The sequence below is a fragment of the Dermacentor silvarum genome, chromosome 7, assembly GCF_013339745.2.
Source record: "Dermacentor silvarum isolate Dsil-2018 chromosome 7, BIME_Dsil_1.4, whole genome shotgun sequence".
Taxonomy (NCBI): Eukaryota; Metazoa; Arthropoda; class Arachnida; order Ixodida; family Ixodidae; genus Dermacentor; species Dermacentor silvarum.
In genome coordinates, this window is record NC_051160.1 from 54,817,844 (window position 1) to 54,837,394 (window position 19,551).

The 19,551-nt window shown below is 44.4% G+C and overlaps 1 protein-coding gene across 1 annotated transcript in view; it reads left to right on the plus strand.

The window, feature by feature from the left end:
* LOC119458868 (transient receptor potential cation channel subfamily M member 1-like) overlaps positions 1 to 19,551 on the plus strand; it is a 96,754-nt gene that overhangs the window by 57,818 nt on the left and 19,385 nt on the right. The window contains exons 22-26 of the mRNA XM_049671479.1: positions 6,750 to 6,969; positions 9,720 to 9,875; positions 10,310 to 10,396; positions 15,633 to 15,726; positions 17,717 to 17,815. Coding sequence (XP_049527436.1) covers positions 6,750 to 6,969; positions 9,720 to 9,875; positions 10,310 to 10,396; positions 15,633 to 15,726; positions 17,717 to 17,815 — 656 coding nt within the window. The remainder of the gene's footprint in view (positions 1 to 6,749; positions 6,970 to 9,719; positions 9,876 to 10,309; positions 10,397 to 15,632; positions 15,727 to 17,716; positions 17,816 to 19,551) is intronic.

Here is a 19,551-nt window from a genome sequence, read left to right on the forward strand (position 1 = left end):
GAGGAAAAAAAGGAGTTAAATGCCTCCGCTTGATCCTGGCTACTTTTGTCTGTGTGCATGACACACGACTTAGACGTTGGATTCAAGTACCTCCAAAACTTGTCTGGGGCTTCGTTGAGAGATCGTTTCAGCGTTGAGTTATAAAATTTATCTTTAGATGTCTTCAGGTTATGCCGGAGGTTTTTGCCTAAAAGATGAATGTTATGTTTCTGTTCAATACTAGGACTGAGGGTGCAAGCCTTTCGCATACGTTTAAGCTTTCTTTTAGTGTGTATAATCTCCCGAGTTACCCAGGGGTTTCTTCTTCTTGCACGTTTAGAACGCTGAGGAATGAAATGTTGTATGCAAAACGCTGTCATATCATGAAAAAATTTCCACAGTTCATCAGTAGTACCAGATGATCTGTACAACTCCAAAAAAGAATAATATGACTGCTCCATATGTTCCAGTATTGCCAGATCATTGGCGGCTTTAAAGTTTGGAATCACAAGTTTCTCATTCTCACGCATGATATTAACATACACATCTAGTGACATAATAGCCATTTTATGATCAGAGAGACCTTCATCAATTTCACACATCTGAAGAAATGGGAGCAAGGAACCAGATAAGAATATTAGATCAAGGATTGAGGATGCAGTTGGACCCACACGCGTACAAGCTGAGACGACCTGAGTTAAATCATAACAGAAAGCGATCTCAGGTAGTTGTTCACAATTAGGGACTTCACGTCCCTCTACACAAAGTGTCGACCAATTAATTCCAGGGAGGTTGAAGTCCCCTAATAAAATAATATTGTCTTCGTGCTTCAGGTGTGTGTCCATAAAGCTTCTTAACTTATGAAGCACATTCACTGGGGAGTTTGGTGGTCTGTACATAGCACAAACGAATACTGTACGATCATTAAGTTTGGTTTTAAGCCAAATATCTTCGACATCAGTGACATGCGGGAGAATACTGAACAATATACATTCTTTGATTAGCAGGGCAATACCTCCTCCTCTCGTTTCGCGGTCTCTTCTCACGAATTTGTATCCAGGAGGTGTTCGGTATCTAGTATGTCTTTTTTAAGCCATGTTTCGGTAAGTACCACAATATCGGGGTCATCTTCCAGTACTAGAGCCTCAATGTCCGTAACTTTATTTAAGATGCTTCTTACATTTATGTTTATTATCTTGAACTGTTTAGAAGCACTGTGACGCCGTCAATCGTTGTTACCGTGCCTGTCATGTCAGGTACATATGTACCTCAAATTGGTAGCCTCGTTCCAACCATACGCTACGTCATTTATTTTCATCTTGTCAAACGTAAGTTTCACCTTGATCCCCCTTTTCCTCTCCTCAGAACTGGAATCCCATAGTCGTTTGCGGATCTCAACAATTCGTTTAGAAAAGTCTTCATTAATGCTGATTTCCTTACCCCGAAGCTTAAAGCAGTTTCGCAGGATTTTAGTTTTATCTCGAAAATCTGAGAGTCTCAAGATGATTGGCCGATCTTTACCCCCCTCAAGATGATTGGCCGATCTTTACCCCCCTGTCGCTTTCCTAGGCGATGAATCTGTTCGACTGAATCAACTTTTAGGTTTAGAATTGTATGAAAAACATCAACGTTGACCTTCTTACGTAATGCCTCTTCAGTTTCATTCACATCTTTTATCCCTCTGATAATGAGATTATTTCGCCGAGAGTGATTATCGAGGTCATCAATTCGTTTGACGAGAGCATTACTGTCAGAATTTGATTTACGGTCCAAGTGGTCAACTCTTTTACCAAGAGTTTCCATTGCAGCTTCAGTTTCATTGGCAAACTTCTCAAGGTTAGCAAGCCTAGCTGGAGCTTCGCCCAAGATCTCTAATCTTTCCTCTATTTTCGAAAGCCTGCCCTCTACTCGAGCCTCAAAAGATGCTTTGTTTTTTTTCAATATTAGTTACTTTTTCCAAGACCGCCCTGTGTGTCTTAATCATCTCGTTAAACATTTCTTCGGTGATAGGTCCGGGATTTTCTTCCACATATCCCGAGCGAGCCATTAGCAAACGAGCAAGGGCAAAACACTCAGACATACAGCATAAGAGAGTATGTGGACACGGCAACACAACTAAGCATAGAAAATCACTGCGAAAACCGTATTTTCGATCACCAACCTGCACAAGGAGCGGGAAAGTTGGTGACATTGCCACGGCAGTGTTGCCGTGTCCACTGATGTTTGCCGAAACGGGCGTCCCTTTTAAAGCCAGAAAGTCAGCAGGTCCGAGATAGTCGGGTGACGTCACGGTGCGTGTTGATGATGCGCTGTGGCCATTGTCCACGTGTGGCAGCCGCGATGTGACGGGATCACCAAAGGGCGCGCCTAAGACGCAATCTGGCAAAGCCAAAGGCGATGCAAGCTGGAAGCGTCCATCTGCCGTGAAAGTTGCAGCAGCGCTGATCCAAAAGCACCCAGATAGAGCCTGCACAAGGAGCGGGAAAGTCGGTGACATTGCCACGGCAGTGTTGCCGTGTCCACTCGGTACGTTTGCGCCATTCGGAGAAGATTATGTGGTCTACAAGACAACAGAAAGGTGACAATACTGTCACACCCAAAAGGAGGTAGCTAGTCTAGGACTGCAGTATTCACATCGGACAGCGTGGCGATATTTAACTTCACTTTCGAGAGCAAGGGGTGAGATGGGGGGAAACTATTATTCTCTCCCTGTTAATGTTTCTCCTCTTCTTGCTCTGGCCTTTCTATTTCGTAAGCATTTCTATGCTTACCCAACGAGCAAACAGTCCGTCCGTCTGTCCGTCAGTCCCTCCGTCATGTAAGACGATCGTGTTCAAGATAGAGCCCGCAGCAGCGAGCGACTTTATCTTCATGCTGCCTGTCGCTTTAACGCGAATGAAGCGGCGAGAACACAGCGCTCAGGGAGCTCTCAGCACACGCCGCACTCTGTAAATTTCGCAGATCGCTTTCAAGATACGCGCCCGCGCGTCTCTCTTCAACGATAAGTAAGAGGCGAGAACACAGCGCGCCAAGCTATCAGCAGTCTGCACTCTGTCGGCATCGCGGATCGCTTTCAAGATGCGGTCCGCGCGGCCGTGACATATGTAGCCGCCGGCGGTGTTGGTCACGGTTCGGTTCGTAATGGTTCGACGCGAATGGATAAGGCTTCAAAGAGCGATAACGGCTTATAATGATCGGAACGTCATCAGCGCCACCTGCAGCAGAGTGCACGCGTTATCAATGCGCCTTACGCCGCCGTCCGCACCAGTTCGTGTCGCCGCAGCGCTCTTGTTTGTCCGGATCAAGTTTCATAAAACTGATAATGAGACCGGGCTGCGTGGGGACGAGCAAGTGGCACAATGCTTACGCATACTTAGACAACTCCCAGGTGAGTTTCTGCCTGAATTTTTTGTATGTACCTTTCCTGTTCTGGAGCCGGCACGCGTTTTGCCCCTCCTGGTGGTGGCAGTTGCCAGCTAGCTATCTTCCTCTTGTCTGTGATTGTGGTTGTGTGCAACAAAACACTGACGATAACAATAATAATAGTGATGATGATCATTATGATGATGTAGAAAAAGCATCTAGATATGCTTAGGCTAATTGCTTCATGATTCAGGATTGTGAGGGCGCATAACAAATAGGGCGGGCAAAGAGTGCATGCGTCAGTAAGCTATTATTTGTATTAAAGGGGTAACAGCTCACACAGACGGGGACAGAGTGAAAGAACAACCGGACACAGCGCTAGACTACAACTGATCCTTTATTAGAAGGAGCAACACGTATAAAGGCTGAAACAGCCAATGTTCCTATTGGATGTTGTATTGAATGTTCCCATTGGATTGGATGTTTTATTGAGAAAATGGCGTGCGCGCTGGTGTAGATGTTATCTTCTCTGCCCGCAACAAACTTTCAGAAATGCGTTCTATCGTTAATCCTGATTCTAGAAAGAAAACAGGATGTTCAATAAAACACAGGGAGCAGTTTGTTAATTGCGAGGAAGGCATAATTTACTTCTCTCCCTGAGACTGCGGGAAAAGATATATCGGCCAGTCGGGCAGGTGTATGAATGACAGACTTATAGGCAGCACAAGAATCTGCTTGGAAAGACCGTCGTTTCGGGCCACCTGTCAATACACTGTAGAAGTTTATTGTGAACCGGTATATGGGGAGCGTTCAGTGATTAAGAAGTAAGGACAAGCTGACGCGTGAAGTGATAGAAGCATATAAAATCTATCGTGATAGATAATTCTGTAAGCATGCCTTCTTTGTCGCTCTCAAAAAAAAAAAAAAAGGAAATTGAATATCTGGATGTCGCTATGTAAAGGGCAGAGGACAACAGGGTGCAGTGTCTTTTTTCTTCTGTCTTTTCCGCATATTTTTGGTGTTTGGCTTTGTTAGCCTTCCCATTGGCTGTTTCAGCCTTTATGTGTGTTGCTACTTCCAATAAAGAATCAGTTGTAGTATAGCGCATGTTACCTGTTGTTCTTCCATCTGTCCCCGCCTGTGTGCGCTCTTACCGCTTTAAGATGATTTACTAACTAGCCCATAAAGCCATCCTTGTATTATTTGTCCTATCAAAAAAAAGAGCTCAAGTTTTCGGGAAGCCGCAGCTTCGGATGGCGATTGTGATGCGAATTTATAATTTTGATGTTCTTCTCTTGCTTTCGCAGATTCGTTCACCTCTTCTTTTTGACTCTTTTACTGATACTCACTTGAGTCTCTTTATCTTGCTTTGGTCGTTGGTAGATGCTTTTTTTTTCAGGTAGCTGTTTCACTCTTTGTTAAGTTAGGCGCATTCATAATAAACCCGCAATCGGAAGTTCAGCGCTTGTCCCTGTCCTGCATTTCTACGTCCTCGTTGAAGATTCGCGGTGTGCCCTCATCATCCTGCAGGGGGACTTGATGCTCTTTCAACTGCAGACATAAAAAAGCCTGTTAATAAATGTGTAAAGGGGAGGTGGTGTTTTAGTACTTTGTCCATCATTTTGGCGATAACAACGATAAACGCCAAAAGCAGGTACGAGTGGAGAGCATCCCATAACAGTTGATGCCGTCAGACATTGCTCATCAGTATTGAAAGCGAGCTGAGTATCTCTATCCCATAGGTCTTAGTCTGACCTGGAATAAAGTCTGTTTTCTCTCTCTCTCTATCCGTGCCTTTATTTGCGGCGTCAGCCTCCTCTTCATATTTTCCCACCTGCAAAGTGTATTTTGCCCGTTCACGCGTGTCAAGCTCGGGCTCGTATTTAAAAAAAAAAGGTTAGGTTTCTATGTTCCCGTGTTTGTGGACCCTACTTTCGTTTGCTGGAAAGCGAAGCAGTCTCACTCCCCCCAAAAAAGAAGGGGGGGGGGTGCAGGCTTCTAAGAACGCACACTATTCGATTTCTTGGCGTTGACATCCGCTTCCATCTTTGGGCGTTTACATGCCTGTCTCAGATTCATTTAGTTCTTTTCCACCAATCGTAATTCTCGCACTCTTTTAGTATGCCATGCTTCGTTTCCACAGGAAACATTTTCTTTGTTTTTTTTTATTCTTGCACGTTTTCCTCTATAACTGTGGAACAAAGGGAACAAGTTAAGATAGATTTTTAATCGTTCTGTAGGTTGCAGTGTTATCGTTCCATGATTCCTACGAAAATGCACGTCTGTTCGGGTTTTATACTACTCTGGTAATTACACTAATACGGCGGAAGAACTATAGCATATTTATACCTCGCCGTTGTCACTTTTCCTTTCCTATTCTCTGCTAACCATATGTTCGGCTGTAGATAAGTTGAGCACGAAAGGCGTGCCGTAGTATGGTTACAGATAGTCATTCGCACGCTCTAATATCCTTTTTCGTTTAGAAATTAGGTTGTCACTTATTTGTTTGGTTGTCAAATAGCAGTAGCTGCTTCGTAAGCTTGATGTGAACTGGAAGGCGATAAAAAAAGTCGCAGTTTCGCCCGAAATGCGAAGCATCGACTGCGTTAGCAAATTAGTGGACAGCTATATGAAGGGAGGATGGTAGTTTTATCGGCCATATAAACTTGTAAACATAGGCATAACTAAATTAACACGCATTGTGTCACGCGTGCTCAAGCCAACATGAACACATCTCACTTGATGACCGCGGAAACTCGCTGTCAAAACGAAGGAGTGAGGAAGCGCGGCAGTAGCAACGAGCGCATTGAATTTCGGGCTTTCTTTCACGTCAACGCGAACTAAGCCGCAAAAACACCGCGCGGCGGACTCTGTCCCCGTCGCAGATGGCTTTCAAGATACAGCGGCCCACAGTAAAACGCGCCCCCCGCCTCCCTACCCTCCCCCCGGAGCCGTGACGGAAGCAGGCGCTCTTCCCGCTTCCTCCCTTGCGTGCGCGAGATTGAGCAGCGATCGTCGGGTCACCCTCGCACGCTTTCACTCGCCCATACGGCATACGGCACGCGGCGGCGATTTTATCGCCCTTGAACTTTATACGGAACCTCACGATGCCGGCGAGGACAAATGCGCCTGCAGTGCCGATATAATTGCTATCGCAATAAAATTCTCGCTGTTTCATACTCTTCGCATTAGAACACGAGCCATCAGGAAACAAACAGAACGGGGATTTTTTTCATGGCTTTGTTTCTTGAAGAGCTTTTCTCCTGTATTGAATTTTTTTCTCGTCCTTTTACATTTCTTTTTCTCCTAGTTTCGATTTGTACTTCTTGAAGATGCAGCATTTCTATGAGTAATAGCTTGCAAGCATTATACCGTGCCATTTAAACTCTGCCAAAATCTTCTCCCAGACCCGATGTCCCTGGGTACGTCCATGCAGCAGCAGACGACGCTACACTACATTTCGCGCCAGTCTCCGTACCCGGGCACAAAGATACAGCGCTTCCCAGTGCCGGACAAGTTTGTTCCCTGGGAGGTGATGTGGCTCGACTACGACCCGGTCGCTTACACGAGGCCCAGATCTCAGTTCCCGACGCCGCTGCAGGTCTATGTGGACGAGGATATCCTTATGTAAGTGCGTGGCCCGACGCGTGCCACGAATCCCGTTACGCAGCTTGGTGCTGATTGGCACTTCGAGTTCACGACTTTTTGAGACAGTAAAACGCCACCTAGGTAATTTAGCCACCTATCCCCTGTTAAGCTTCTGTGTGTGGTATTCGCATTTTCAAGATGGTCGTGCTCGAGCAAGCGTCCGTGTATGTTATTAGACAAAGAAAGAGATGTCGCAGTAAGGGCGAAATCTGAGTGCAAATAATTATGTTGTTCCAATGTGGGACTATGTGCTCGTTATGTGTAGTGGCAGGTCACGTGGTTTTATGTATATTTAGAGAGTAGCATAGAAATTGCGAATAGGCCAGCGTCAAAAGTCCATGCAATCGCTCTTCCCACGCTTTTTCCATAGTTCATCATCAGCCTGTATTTATGTCCACTGTAGGACGAAGGCCTCTCCTCGCGATCTCCAATTACTCCTGTCTTGTGCTAGCTGATTCCAACTTGCACCTTTAATTGCAGGGGTCATGAGGGAGGTAGTGGCCGAATACTGCACCAGGGAGGCCAATTCCTTTTCTGGTGAGGGAGTGTCCTAGTTCAAGCTTTGTGGGCCTTCCTAATTTGGTTGCACCTGGACTAGTATAGCCCCACTGGCTCTCGGCAATCTTTTTTTGCCGGTGTCCGGCGCCACTCCAGGCCTGAAAATGCAGTGAACTGGAGGAGGATTCGAGCCTGCGACCTTCGGATTAGAAGTCCGGTGTTGTACCTCTGCCCCACGCCACCACCACCTCCATAGTTATGTTACAGCGTAGCTGTCTATGGCTAAAGTTATATGCGTTTTTCGTGTCCGTCAACAGATCTGCGTGTGCAAAAAGTCAGCTCCCGAATTTTTTGCAAGATCGCCTCATTCTAAGCAAAACCATATACATCTCATCATTTGGATATGCATTTTGAGTAGATTAGTTACCGATAGAGGCACCATTTTCAAGACCAGTAGACTCTCTGGTAGATAATAAAGTTTCTCGAAGATTTAATGCTGTGCGACCCGCGTCTGCCATCTCTACGTTCTCACCGTCCTCTCTTTTCATCGTTCCAAGCTCGTGCGTGCCTAATTTCCTTCCGCTCTCCCGGGTCGGTGGCACCGTCGTGCGTTGTCGGCAAGACAAGGTGCCGTTCTCCATTTTGAATTACACTTCTCTCGTCGTAATGGGGAGGCCGCGTATAGTGCGCACTCCTGAGGAGCAAGGCGCCTAGGAATGGCGACGGCGAGAACAGATGCGACAATGCAATCGACGGCGGCGGGCGGCAAACACCGGCGAAGATCGTTCCCGAGAGGCCAGCTGGAAGCGGCTCGCCATGCAAGACGACGCAAGTCGTGTGTTCTCCGTCGTGTGCCCGACACCTTTGCTGGCCATTCACGTTCACAGAGTGGAATGGCTCATTTTATCTTTTTGTTTGACATTTTAGACATTGCTCCTCGGCTCCTTGCCTCGATAATAGTGCCGAATAAGGAACAAAATCACCTTGTTCCCTGTTCACTCTAACGTGTCGCACTCGAGCAGGGTGCACTGTTTCGTGGATTACATGGCTAAAGCACATTGCATCTTGAGCCCTTGCTGCGATGTAGTACATGCCGTTCAGCGAAGCAGAAAATTGGGGCGAGTTGATATATTTAAATTACATTTAACTGCAGCGCACGAAGCCCAAACACCTTCATTGAGAACGGATCACTTTCACTTTGTGGCAGGGTTATGTTGTAGTGCGCGTCTACGTATGCTACTTGTTATAATTAAGCTCGCGGTTTCGAAATAAAAATTAATTTTAGGCGTAGCGATCCTGCGTCTCTTTCTTTTAATTGTGCTATCTTTCCTGCGATACACCTACATATAGTACGCAGCGTACACCTTAGTTTTTATGACCATTTGCTTCACCATCGCTTTAGAAACCATATTAGCATCCCTACTTACGCACGAACATGATTAAGCGACTCACTTCATTACTGCTGCCACCATGCCTATTAAACGCGCAGTTTTCAAGTATTGAGATTACGAGATGTATCTCTAATACTGTAAACAGATGTACTTAAAGTGGTCAGCAGCTCCTATGAGTAATTTTAAATTCTTCTTGTTCAAAAGATGAAGTCACACTCGCGCCAGAAAGGTGACGCATTGATAGCGACAACTGTGTATTAGAAACTACATGGAGTAAGGTTCATAGTTTCATCGGCCGTTTGAATTGCAGAAAGCGTTCGCTTACGAATTACCAAGCACGGTGTCATGCACGCGCATGACAACATCAACAGGTGTCACTAGATGACCACGAACATTCGCTGTCACAACGCTGGTGTAATGAATGCCGGCCTCGGGGAGCGATTGCTTCGGCCTTCCTCTCGCTTCAATGTGTGTCGCACACTTGAGAGTACGTGTCCTCCAACACAAGGCGCGCGGGAAGACAGCGCACATAAAAAACAGCCATGTCCGCTCGCCCAACGCGTGCGCCCCCCGTTGCAGGTACAAGGTTTCGTGAGCCGTGATGGCTTTTTCTTTTTTACAATACGGAATGCTCCACTATAAATTGAATGCTGCCACTTTAACTGTGCAATAAAAGGACGCAGAAAAAAAGGCGGGCGTACCGGGTAACCTTTCCACTACCATTCCTTAGCTGCTTGTAATGATAATGTACCAAGTATCATAGCTTCGAGCGACATTTTTCAGCGTCACAGGGCAAGCATGTGGTCCGCAGCTTCAAGTATTTTGCTTTGTACAATTCAGGATCACGACAAACGAAAACGCTCAAAGCATGCCGTCGCTGAAGTGGAACTGCTTGTCTACGTCGCCTGGTGGCGTCAGCATAGACCGACGGTCGTGGATCGAAGATGCTGACGGCACGAACATCATCTACATTCTCGAGAACGAAGGAGTGCCGAGGTGAGCGTCACCGCGAACTTTTTTCTGCACTATCATAAAATACTGCACACAGTCAGTATAATGTAGGGCGGCGCTTAAGCACTGTAGCCGCATAATAATTTGCGGTAATACATTATACATTATAAACCGCGCAAGCATTGGTCGTAATGCTCTTTTACATTTACATAAGCTTGTGTTACATGCTTTTCTGTACAATTCATTTACCTAAGAATTAGTCTAAATGAGTGGAAAGGCGGTTATGTGTAGATAACATTCCTTTGCAAAAAAGAAAGAACATCAATAAATATTTTAGAAGTATGAGGAATAAGGATTACAACGTTCAGTTGTTTTATGGACTTAAGCTACGGCAGTAGCGCATGCTTATTTGTAAAATATTGGAGCTTGCGTGCTTTTTGATCATCGTATTCACATATGCAACATTGTCTTTACCGTAGGAATCCTGCTGGAAGGACTGGCCTAAAAGGAAAAGGCGCACTTCCGCGCTGGGGACCGAACCATTATGTTCTCTTCATTATTAGCAGGTGCTTCCTGACTTTGCTAATTTTACCTAATCAAGTGTGCCCTATTAGTACATTTTATTATTATCAGAAACAGTTTGCTTTGTCTGTTTCAATCGAGGAGCCATAATCTCTCGAATCTCGGTAGGCACTGCATGGTATTGGAGGGAAGTTGGCAAAGGTACCTGAAACATTTGGGGGCTTAACAAGGCGACCAGAAATTGCTCTCTTGCAGTTGCATTGCACGTGAGCTATCTCTAAGCTGAAGCCACACTGCGATGTGGGATGGAACTGCCGTTGCGGTTATTAGTAACTGCTACCGACTACAATAGGAATGCACGCAATTTGTGTCTTAGTTTTGTACAGTGCGTCATCGCACTGCGCTTCAGCGAACGGTTCGGAACAATTCGGAGAAATGCACATAGCACGTCATGCATTATGGGCTTTTACGGTGTTTGCCAGTTTTGAGTCGTTGAAATGAACTAAGGAGTTTCAAGTCCTGAATTCTCAATCCTACAATGTTAGACATCCCAGCGGGGATTCCGGATTATCTTTCAACAATGCAGTTCCTTAAAACGACCACTAAAACAAACATTAAATCAGTTTAGGCTTACAGAAGGCACTTTCAAATCACTGTTGTCATTAATTTCACGGCACTAGGTTGATTCTTGGAAGGGGAAGTGAAGAACAAAATTCTATGACTTAAATTTCCTGTCGAAACCCCTGCGCCGATGCAACAGTATGGCGTCACGATTTCCAACTATTTTCTCTTAGTTCAACTACTGTGGCTCAGTAAAACTTACTGAAACTTGCTAATATCTGTAGTATACAAATCTGTCCATATTTACCGATACGAACTTATCCAGAAGACAACGCCAAAATCCATGGCGTCACAGTTGGCTAGTGCGCGAACTTCAATGCGGCATCGCTGCTGTCGTTTCATTTTCAAGCCTTTTCTTCCTCCTCTCGTGGTAACATTGGCCTTTTGGGTTTTTAGAAGAGTAAATAATTAACAAAGCCTGATTAATTTTTATCCCTATTGTCCCTTTGATGTACATTCAAGGCGTGCTACGTGATCGTTCTTGCATTCGACCGCTGTCAGAGGAGGGAGAGGGGACTTGGCAGTTGCTGCGAGGAATCGAATGCACTTACGCACGCTCCGCGGCATGGCACCGTATCCTCAGTCTCACTGGTTCGCGCCAGGTCCGTACTGCTGCCAACCTGGGTGGAAGTTTTGCAGTCAGTTGATTTCCAACGTCGAGCGGAACCACAGCTTGTTGTAAACCTAGCCTTTGCCGGCTATTTTCTGTGTGTCGTGCCTCTGTTGTTAAATGTGTTGGTATAACCATTCCCATTTTTCTTGTTGCACCTTTTAAGGTTGACGCCACCCTTAAAATGATCTTTGTTTTTTTTTTCAAAAAAAGCTAATTTTATTTTTTGATAATTTAAGAATCTGCAGACATTCAGAATTGTGGTGCAGAAAAAATTACATCTCTATCCGGTTTTCTTCAAAAGTTACGTTGTTTTTTATACCTGCGCGCAAACCTCCTTGAAACCGAAACTTTCATTTTCTGTAAACGAAACCTACATTTCAATCATTAAAACAAACTTATCGTTGTGCTCAAATGCGCGCGATACTTTTAGATTAGTTTATTATGAGATTTTTTAAGATTAATAAAATTAGTCAAGGGTAATCGCTAACGTTTTTTAATCAAATTGCAGAAATTGCCACATGGGGGCACACATTTGGCATCGTGTTGGCATCGTGGTGGGAATTCATCAAGGATTGAAGCAAGGATGCCCTCTGTCACCATTGTTGTTCACGCTTTACGTCAAGGGTATAGAAAGACGACTGGAAAACAGCGAAATAGGTTTTGATTTATCCTACATGCGTAATGGACAAATGGTGCAACAGAAGGTCCCTGGACTGATGTGCGCAGACGAAATTGTGCTACTAGCGGACTATAAAAAAGATTTACATATACTTGCGAATATCTGTGGGAATGCAGCGACAAATCTAGGCCTTAAGTTTAGCACAGAGAGATCAGGAATTATGATCTTTAATGAAGAGACGAGTAACTCTGTGCCTGTGGTGTCAATTCAACAGCAATTAATACCTATAGTGAAGCAATATAAGTACCTCGGCGTACACATAAACAAAGGAAAGAATTAAGCAACCACCAAGATAATCTGAAAATAAAGGGGAAGCGGAATGCAGCAATAATGAAACACAGAGCAATGTGAGGCCACAATAAGTATGAGGTGGTGCGTGGAATCTGGAAAGGAGTAATGGTGCCAGCGCTAACATTCGCAAATGCCATTATATGCTTAAAATCTTGTCGTGTTTGGAAGTTAACCAAAGATCAGTAGACCGGTTGGCTTAGGCAGCCCATGGTAATACCACAAATGAGGCAGTGCAGGGTGACATGGGTTGGGCCTCTTTTGAAGTCAGAAGCACAGAGCAACATTAGTTTTGAAGAAAGGCTCAGGAATATGGATGAAAATAAATGGGCAGCTAAAGTGCACAAGTATCTCTACATGAAAAGCGTGGACACAGAATGGAGGAAGAGGTCAAGGAAGTTGGCAACCAAGTACAGGATAATCGAAACTGTAAATAGACAATCAGGAGTCATCAGAAAGAAAGTGAGAGAAACAGAGACCGTGAATTGGATGCAAAGAATGGAAACAAAAAGGACAATAGAGATTTACAAGAATGAGAAGAAAGAAATTAGAAGGGAAAATCTGTACGATAACACAAAGGGCAGTGCCTTGCTATTTGAGGCTCGAGCCGGTTGCCTAAGGACCAAAGCATACCGGAACAAATATTCGGAACTAGATGAGGCATGTGTATGCTGCAGTAAAGATCCAGAGACCGCTCAGCACATCCTAATGGAATGCAACGGGATCCACCCAGCGAGAATCGTAGGTAACGTGCAACTCCCAAAAGCGCTTGGGTTTAAAGTGGAAGGAAACATCAACAGATCAGCCGTAGAGATAAGCAAGAGACGATTAGAGTACTTGTGGAAAAAAAGCAGGGAAAAGATGGATACCACCTGATCTCTTAAAATCATAGGTAGCGGTACAAGGTAAATTTTGGAAAAATAAAAAAATGAGAGGTATACAAAAATGCTAGATAAAGAGCATGTATAGTATACCTGATTAAATCAAGTAGACTAGGTGACTATTGGTCGCCGCCCCGTTTCAAAGGGGATGCCAATAAATCATCATCATCATCATGCTATTTACACTGCTCCCGCGTGTTGTTCTGCCTTTGTGAAAGCTGTCTTTTCCTGACTTTAAATGTCCCAGATGTTAAAATATCTATGATAAGTATTACACCACAGTAGCTTGCCTCAGGAGCGGCCGAACAGGCGTGAAGAATGGTAACCGTCAGTTGACAGTTGACGAAAAACAATCCCGAAAAAAAAAACAGCGATGTAAAACAATGTAAAGGTGAACTAGTGGCAGCTAAGAAGGGACCCACCCATGGTGGTAGAATACCACTGTGGACCCACCTATGAGTCTGGTGGGCTTTAGCCTCCCACGACCTTCCATTGATGTATATTAAGTGTGTGGAATACTTAATTCTTGTCTTTCTCGAAACTTAATTTTCAGTTGTTTTTTGTTGCTCGAAAGCTCGTAACTTTTCAATGAACCAATATTTTTCAATGAAATTTCCCATGCTTCTTTCTTAAACAATAATCTGTGCAATGAACTAGGATTACTGAAAACCATGAATAACTTTTGATATTAAAGGATTTCAATTGAAATGCGACCTTCTGAAACTATAGATGTTTTGTTTTATAGGCTATAACATACTTAATACTGATAACAGCGCACAGATTCTAGTTCATTGTACAGCCTAAATAAACACCAACATTGCTGCCAAGCCATTTTCATTTCGTATGGTAGGATCGGTAGTTATGACTGCTGGCGTGATGGGCATATTTTGGGCAATTTTCTTAATTAAATTGTAATTAGTTTAAATTTTTTTACCAAACACACTTCAGGGGTCTTTTTAAACAGCCCTTCTGAAGGCATACACAAAGAAATCAGTTTAGGGTCAAAATATAAAAAGATTTCCAAAAAGGTGGCGACATACCGCATCCATATTTTGTCACAATACGAAGTGACGAATGACTATGTTTCATCGTGTACCCTTTTACATTTTGTGGCCGAAACTATATGCTGGAGATAGTGGTTACTGACATCATTTCAAGGCAAACCCGAGACAGAAGTCTGAGAGTGAAAAAAAAAAATACTGCTCTTCACGACATAAGACTTGGCTGAATCAAAGCTTAACAGGGTTTTAACAGGGCTTAACAAGCTTGACAGTTTGTGGAGGTACCGCAAGGCAGCTCGTTTTCATCGAATAGGGTGACTGAATAGTACTACAAATAGAAATACAGAGATGCAGAGGGCTAATTTCTTAACATGGTACCGCGACAGTAGATTAGCTTGCGAAAGAAGAGTTCGCTAGTATATTAAATTAATGCTTAAGTTTTAGTGCCCAGTTTTAGTACAATAGAGTGAAAACATGTGTTCCTATTTAATGTTTGTTTAGTGTAAGTCTTATTGCAGCCCTACCCCTTATACCGGCTTCTTTCCTTCCTAATGGATCGCAGCAAAATTTATTGGAATTTTCGATGGTGGTACAATCTGCCCATGTCTGCGTTTACAGCACTGGCGCACTATTGCTGTACTATCGCAATGTGTTTGTTGTACGGCAGCTGCAAGATAGTGCTGTGTCCTGCCATGGTGGCGGAGTCGCTATGGCGTTTCACTGCGGCCGCGGCAGCCGCATTTCGATGATGGCTAAATGCAAAAACGCACATGTACCATGCATTGGGTGCAAGTTCAAGAAAGCCAGATGGTCACAATTATTGTGGAATCCCCCACTACGGCTTACCTCTTGTGTCATATCGTGGTTCTAGCACGTAATATCCCAGAATGTAATTTTCTTATTTCAATCGTGCTTTGAGCTATCTTAAGAACACAGTATTAACACTGTTTTTTTTTATTCTTTAGTTATGGCAAGGACGAGTCCTTCGGAAATAAATATGTTGGCTGTCGCCCGTCAATGGTTTGCTTTGCAATTATAGTCGATAATCACTTTTATATTTAACGATGCTACAAAAATAAGTGGGTGCTCATGTAAACACTCTTATGTGAAATGCAATACTTCAGTGAATACTTGTGAATTGATACGCTACAAGTGAAATTTTCTCAGAAATTATCCTTCATCCCATTCATGTTACAGGTACCAGAAGTCACGGTCGGCCTTATCTCAAGGAAGAGGGATGGAAATAGCCCTCATGAGGATTTTCAGAACTGATCAGTTTGTGCTGCCGGGGGTAAGTAGTAGTCATCCATAGAGTATGATGCATTAAGGCACATACATCATGTTCATCACTCTGTCGTCTCTTATTTGAACATGTTTTTGTTTGCCACAATGAAAGAAGGTGGACAGATTGTGAAGTAGCGCCTGCAATAATTTTCGATATTAGTCTAAGACACACCCACTTTTGGCGATCAGGGGCTTAGTTACTGACGTCGTGCTTCATTGGCTTCGGAACCAGCACTGGCAAGCTGGGCCAACTGCCAGCCACAAAACGGCTGTACGCTAGGAGCGCGCAAATTGGCTGTCAATTTGTGTTAATTAGTTTTTTCGGTAGAAGTTATCTAAACTGCTGAAGTGTCAGTTCTTGCTTTGACGTTTCCTTCAGATTTATCTCTTCACAATTCTCAAAACTTTCCATACGGGGGCGTGTGCATGAAGTGAACTTCCTTTGAATTTTCAATTGGACTGCGCACGAAAGTTGTAGGTTGGATTACAGACTGCCGCAGGCGCATGAGCAGGAACGCTCATGTGCCTAAATTTAGGTGCACGTTAATGAATCCCAGATGGTCAAAATTATTCAGGAGCCCTCCTATACAGTGTCCAACTTAACCCACTGGGAAGCTTTCCGGACGTTAAACCCACAGTTTATTTTAATTGTGTCGTTTTCTGGAGAAAGCGACGTAGGCTTAGTATCTTGTTACGTTACAGATAACGAGTGTTACACGTAAGGTCCATCGTGCTAGACGTTTTGTGGTGACACGTTTACTGCTTGACACATCGCGTACGCAGATTTTCGTCTCGTGAAACGTGAGTCTTCACTGGCAATAGCGAGCTGTTTGTACAGCGTGGCTTGACTTTAGTATTCGTGGTATTTCACGATAGTAATAATTCTGAGCCACTATCCAGTTTCCGGGTTCTTTAGCATCTGTAGGGCCGCTAAAGATGGCGCTTTATGATCATTTAAAGAATAAAGGGCTCGAGTTGCACGAAGTTGTGATTAATGTGAAGGCAAACCTTCATGTCTCTAAACAACAGGTCCGGAATTTTCAGGCCCCGAATTAAAATTCACGAGGGCTGCTCTACGTGCAAACTAAAGGGTCAGAAGTCTTGGTCCTCTTGGCCGCGCAGTGATTTCGCGTGCTGAAACTTCAGACAAATATTCTCCTTAAATAATTATTTGAACTCGAACAATTTAATTTGTAAGCTGTCAAATAACCTCAATATGACCTTCATCACAACGTGAGCAGCAGTTTCGTTGACCGTGCTCCGACTTTCATATCGGGGAATCTTCAAATATGTCATTTAATGCTTATTTAGATGCATCAAATGGCCCATTGAGCGAAAAAGCGGGCGTCTGTAGAAGCAAAACGGCACCTAAATTCTCATTGGCTGCGACGCTACGTCACGTGGGCGCCTCGATGGAGCATAGCGGACGAAACGGAACACCTGCTTCAAGCGCTAGCGCGCCAGGTGTTGCGTGAGGTGAGAGGGCATCGCCGCGACACCACGTCACCAGCGTGCCTCGACGGCGCAGATACGTCGACGCAATGGCACGGAGCGAGACGGGTATTCGTCGGTGAGGCAGTCGCGTGACGCGTGCGTGCGGATGCCGCCCTCTCGCTCACGGAAGCCGGCGCGCGGTCCGTACCTCTCATCCCCACTAGGCTTAGCTGCTGCGTGCGCCTGCCGGCCTTCGTGGCTCTGCTGCTTCCTCGATCTCTCATCGCGCTGGAAGTCGGTGCCAGGCGGCGTCCTCGATTTATCAGCAATACCGTACAAATGATTCCTGTCTACAGTAACATGCTAACGTAGAAACTATACAACAAAGTAATCCGCACCAATTTAATCGCTAAACTCGATAACGTACCCCGCAGCAAAACTCGAAAACTTTAATCGCAGCGCAAAACTCCAAGGACCACTCAGCGGCGTTGAAATTGGAAGTTAATGCTTTCGAATTCACAACTCACAAGAAGTGATTTGGTGCCTTTGGATGCTTTCTTTAGGATTTTGTTCCTGGAGAACAAAAGTATGACGGAGTCATGCGGGTGTGCTTCAAGATTCCCGAGGGCACGCCAATGTCCACTGCGGAGCACGTCAAAGAAGTAAGTGGCCGAATGAGTTCGATCTGTACTTTTTTCAAGGCACTTGATGCTGCAAGCTTAAAACACTTCACTGGTTAATGAAGCTTACAGCGAAGAGCAGCATGGTGCATTATTCTTTTCAATACTGATGTAGTCGCATATTATGTGCGCGCGTTCATGCAAGAACGGCAGTGCTCAGACTGCACACAAGTTGGAAAGTGAAAAATACCCGCTGTGGTTTCTTAGTGGCTGTGGTGTTGGGTTGCTATGTACGAGGTCGCGGGATCGAATCCCGGCCACGGTGGCCGCATTTCGACGAAGGCGAAATGCGAAAACACCCGTGTACGTAGATTTAGGTGCACATTAAAGAACCCCAGGTGGTCCAAATTATTTCGGAGTCCCCTACTACGGCGTGCCTCATTATCACATCGTAGTTTTGCATGTAAAACCCCTTAATTTAAATTTTTATGTGAAAAATGAGGATTCAGAATTATCACACTCACCAGCAGTAATCGTGTAAGAATAAATTGTCATGAACAGGGACAAACTATGCTGCGCATGTGACGCTAAAGGTCGCTAGCGAATTTGAAGCGAAGTAACTATAATACCCGTCAAAAGCATTACGCTTCATTTTGTGTTGCATAGATCTGTTCGTGATTGTTTATCTGCCGATATCAGCGTGCATGCTTGTAATTAATATTGCAAGTAACGAAGGCATTTCTTGTGTGGTTCGACTTTGCTATAACGATGTTCGACTGTAGTGTGGTGGTGCACCTGATAATGTAGGCGTTGGCGCTCCTTCATGGTGCAATATTATGAATGAATTATATGCTTCTGCTGAGTAAGTTCGCTTTGGATGAAATCCTTGCTTAGTCACTCGCATGGTAGGTTGCAGAGCGTATTTCCTGGTAGATATGGTAACCACCTTTCTAAAGAAAAGAAATCACCTGTAACAAATAGCGCAATGCTGCCTTCGCAGTCCAACTACGAGGTTTCTAAGAAAAGGCGTAATCCAAGCTCGATTTGCTATAGATGGTGCGAATTCTAAATAGTATGAGCGATATAATGTTTTTAGGGAGCTTATGAATTCATTAAGGTAGTGCGAATTTCAGCAAGGCACAGTGCTGCATCCTTCAATCACTATCATTTCTGTATTCATGTAGTAGTATTTTACCTTTCTATAGCAAAAAATAGACAGAAAAGTCAGAGCGATGCTGAAATAATTATACAGGGCTTTTTAAAGTAATGAGAAGGGGTCTTAGGTGACATATTTAGGCTGTCGCAGACGTATGACGTGGTTTCTAGCCTTTCTTTTTCTTTCTTTGTTTTTGTGGAGGGCTAAAAAGGTGCGCTCATGCATAATTTTTCCAATATCAGGGTTTTCGTTGCTGTGCCAGGTGGTTTCTTTTGCCAACTAATGAGGACCTCTGTATCGCGATAGGCATGTGGTCGGTGTCGTAGCCAATCAAAGAGAATGCCCTATGGAATGCAAATGCACCACGATGACAAAGTGGTTTTCGCGCTGCGTGAACACAGAGGCAGTAGCCGGTTCGAGATGCCGAAGTAACGCTGAAAGCACGCCCCGCGTAGTTTCCGGCTAAAACGTCGAAGGTGGGCTTTAGAAAACTTTCTGTCAGTTTCGAAGAACAAAAAAAGGGTTGTCTACCATGTGTTAACGATAGGCATGCAGGAGCTATAAATACTATTATATAGCATGCCGAGTATACTCGTATGTACATAAAGTACTATTCACCGGT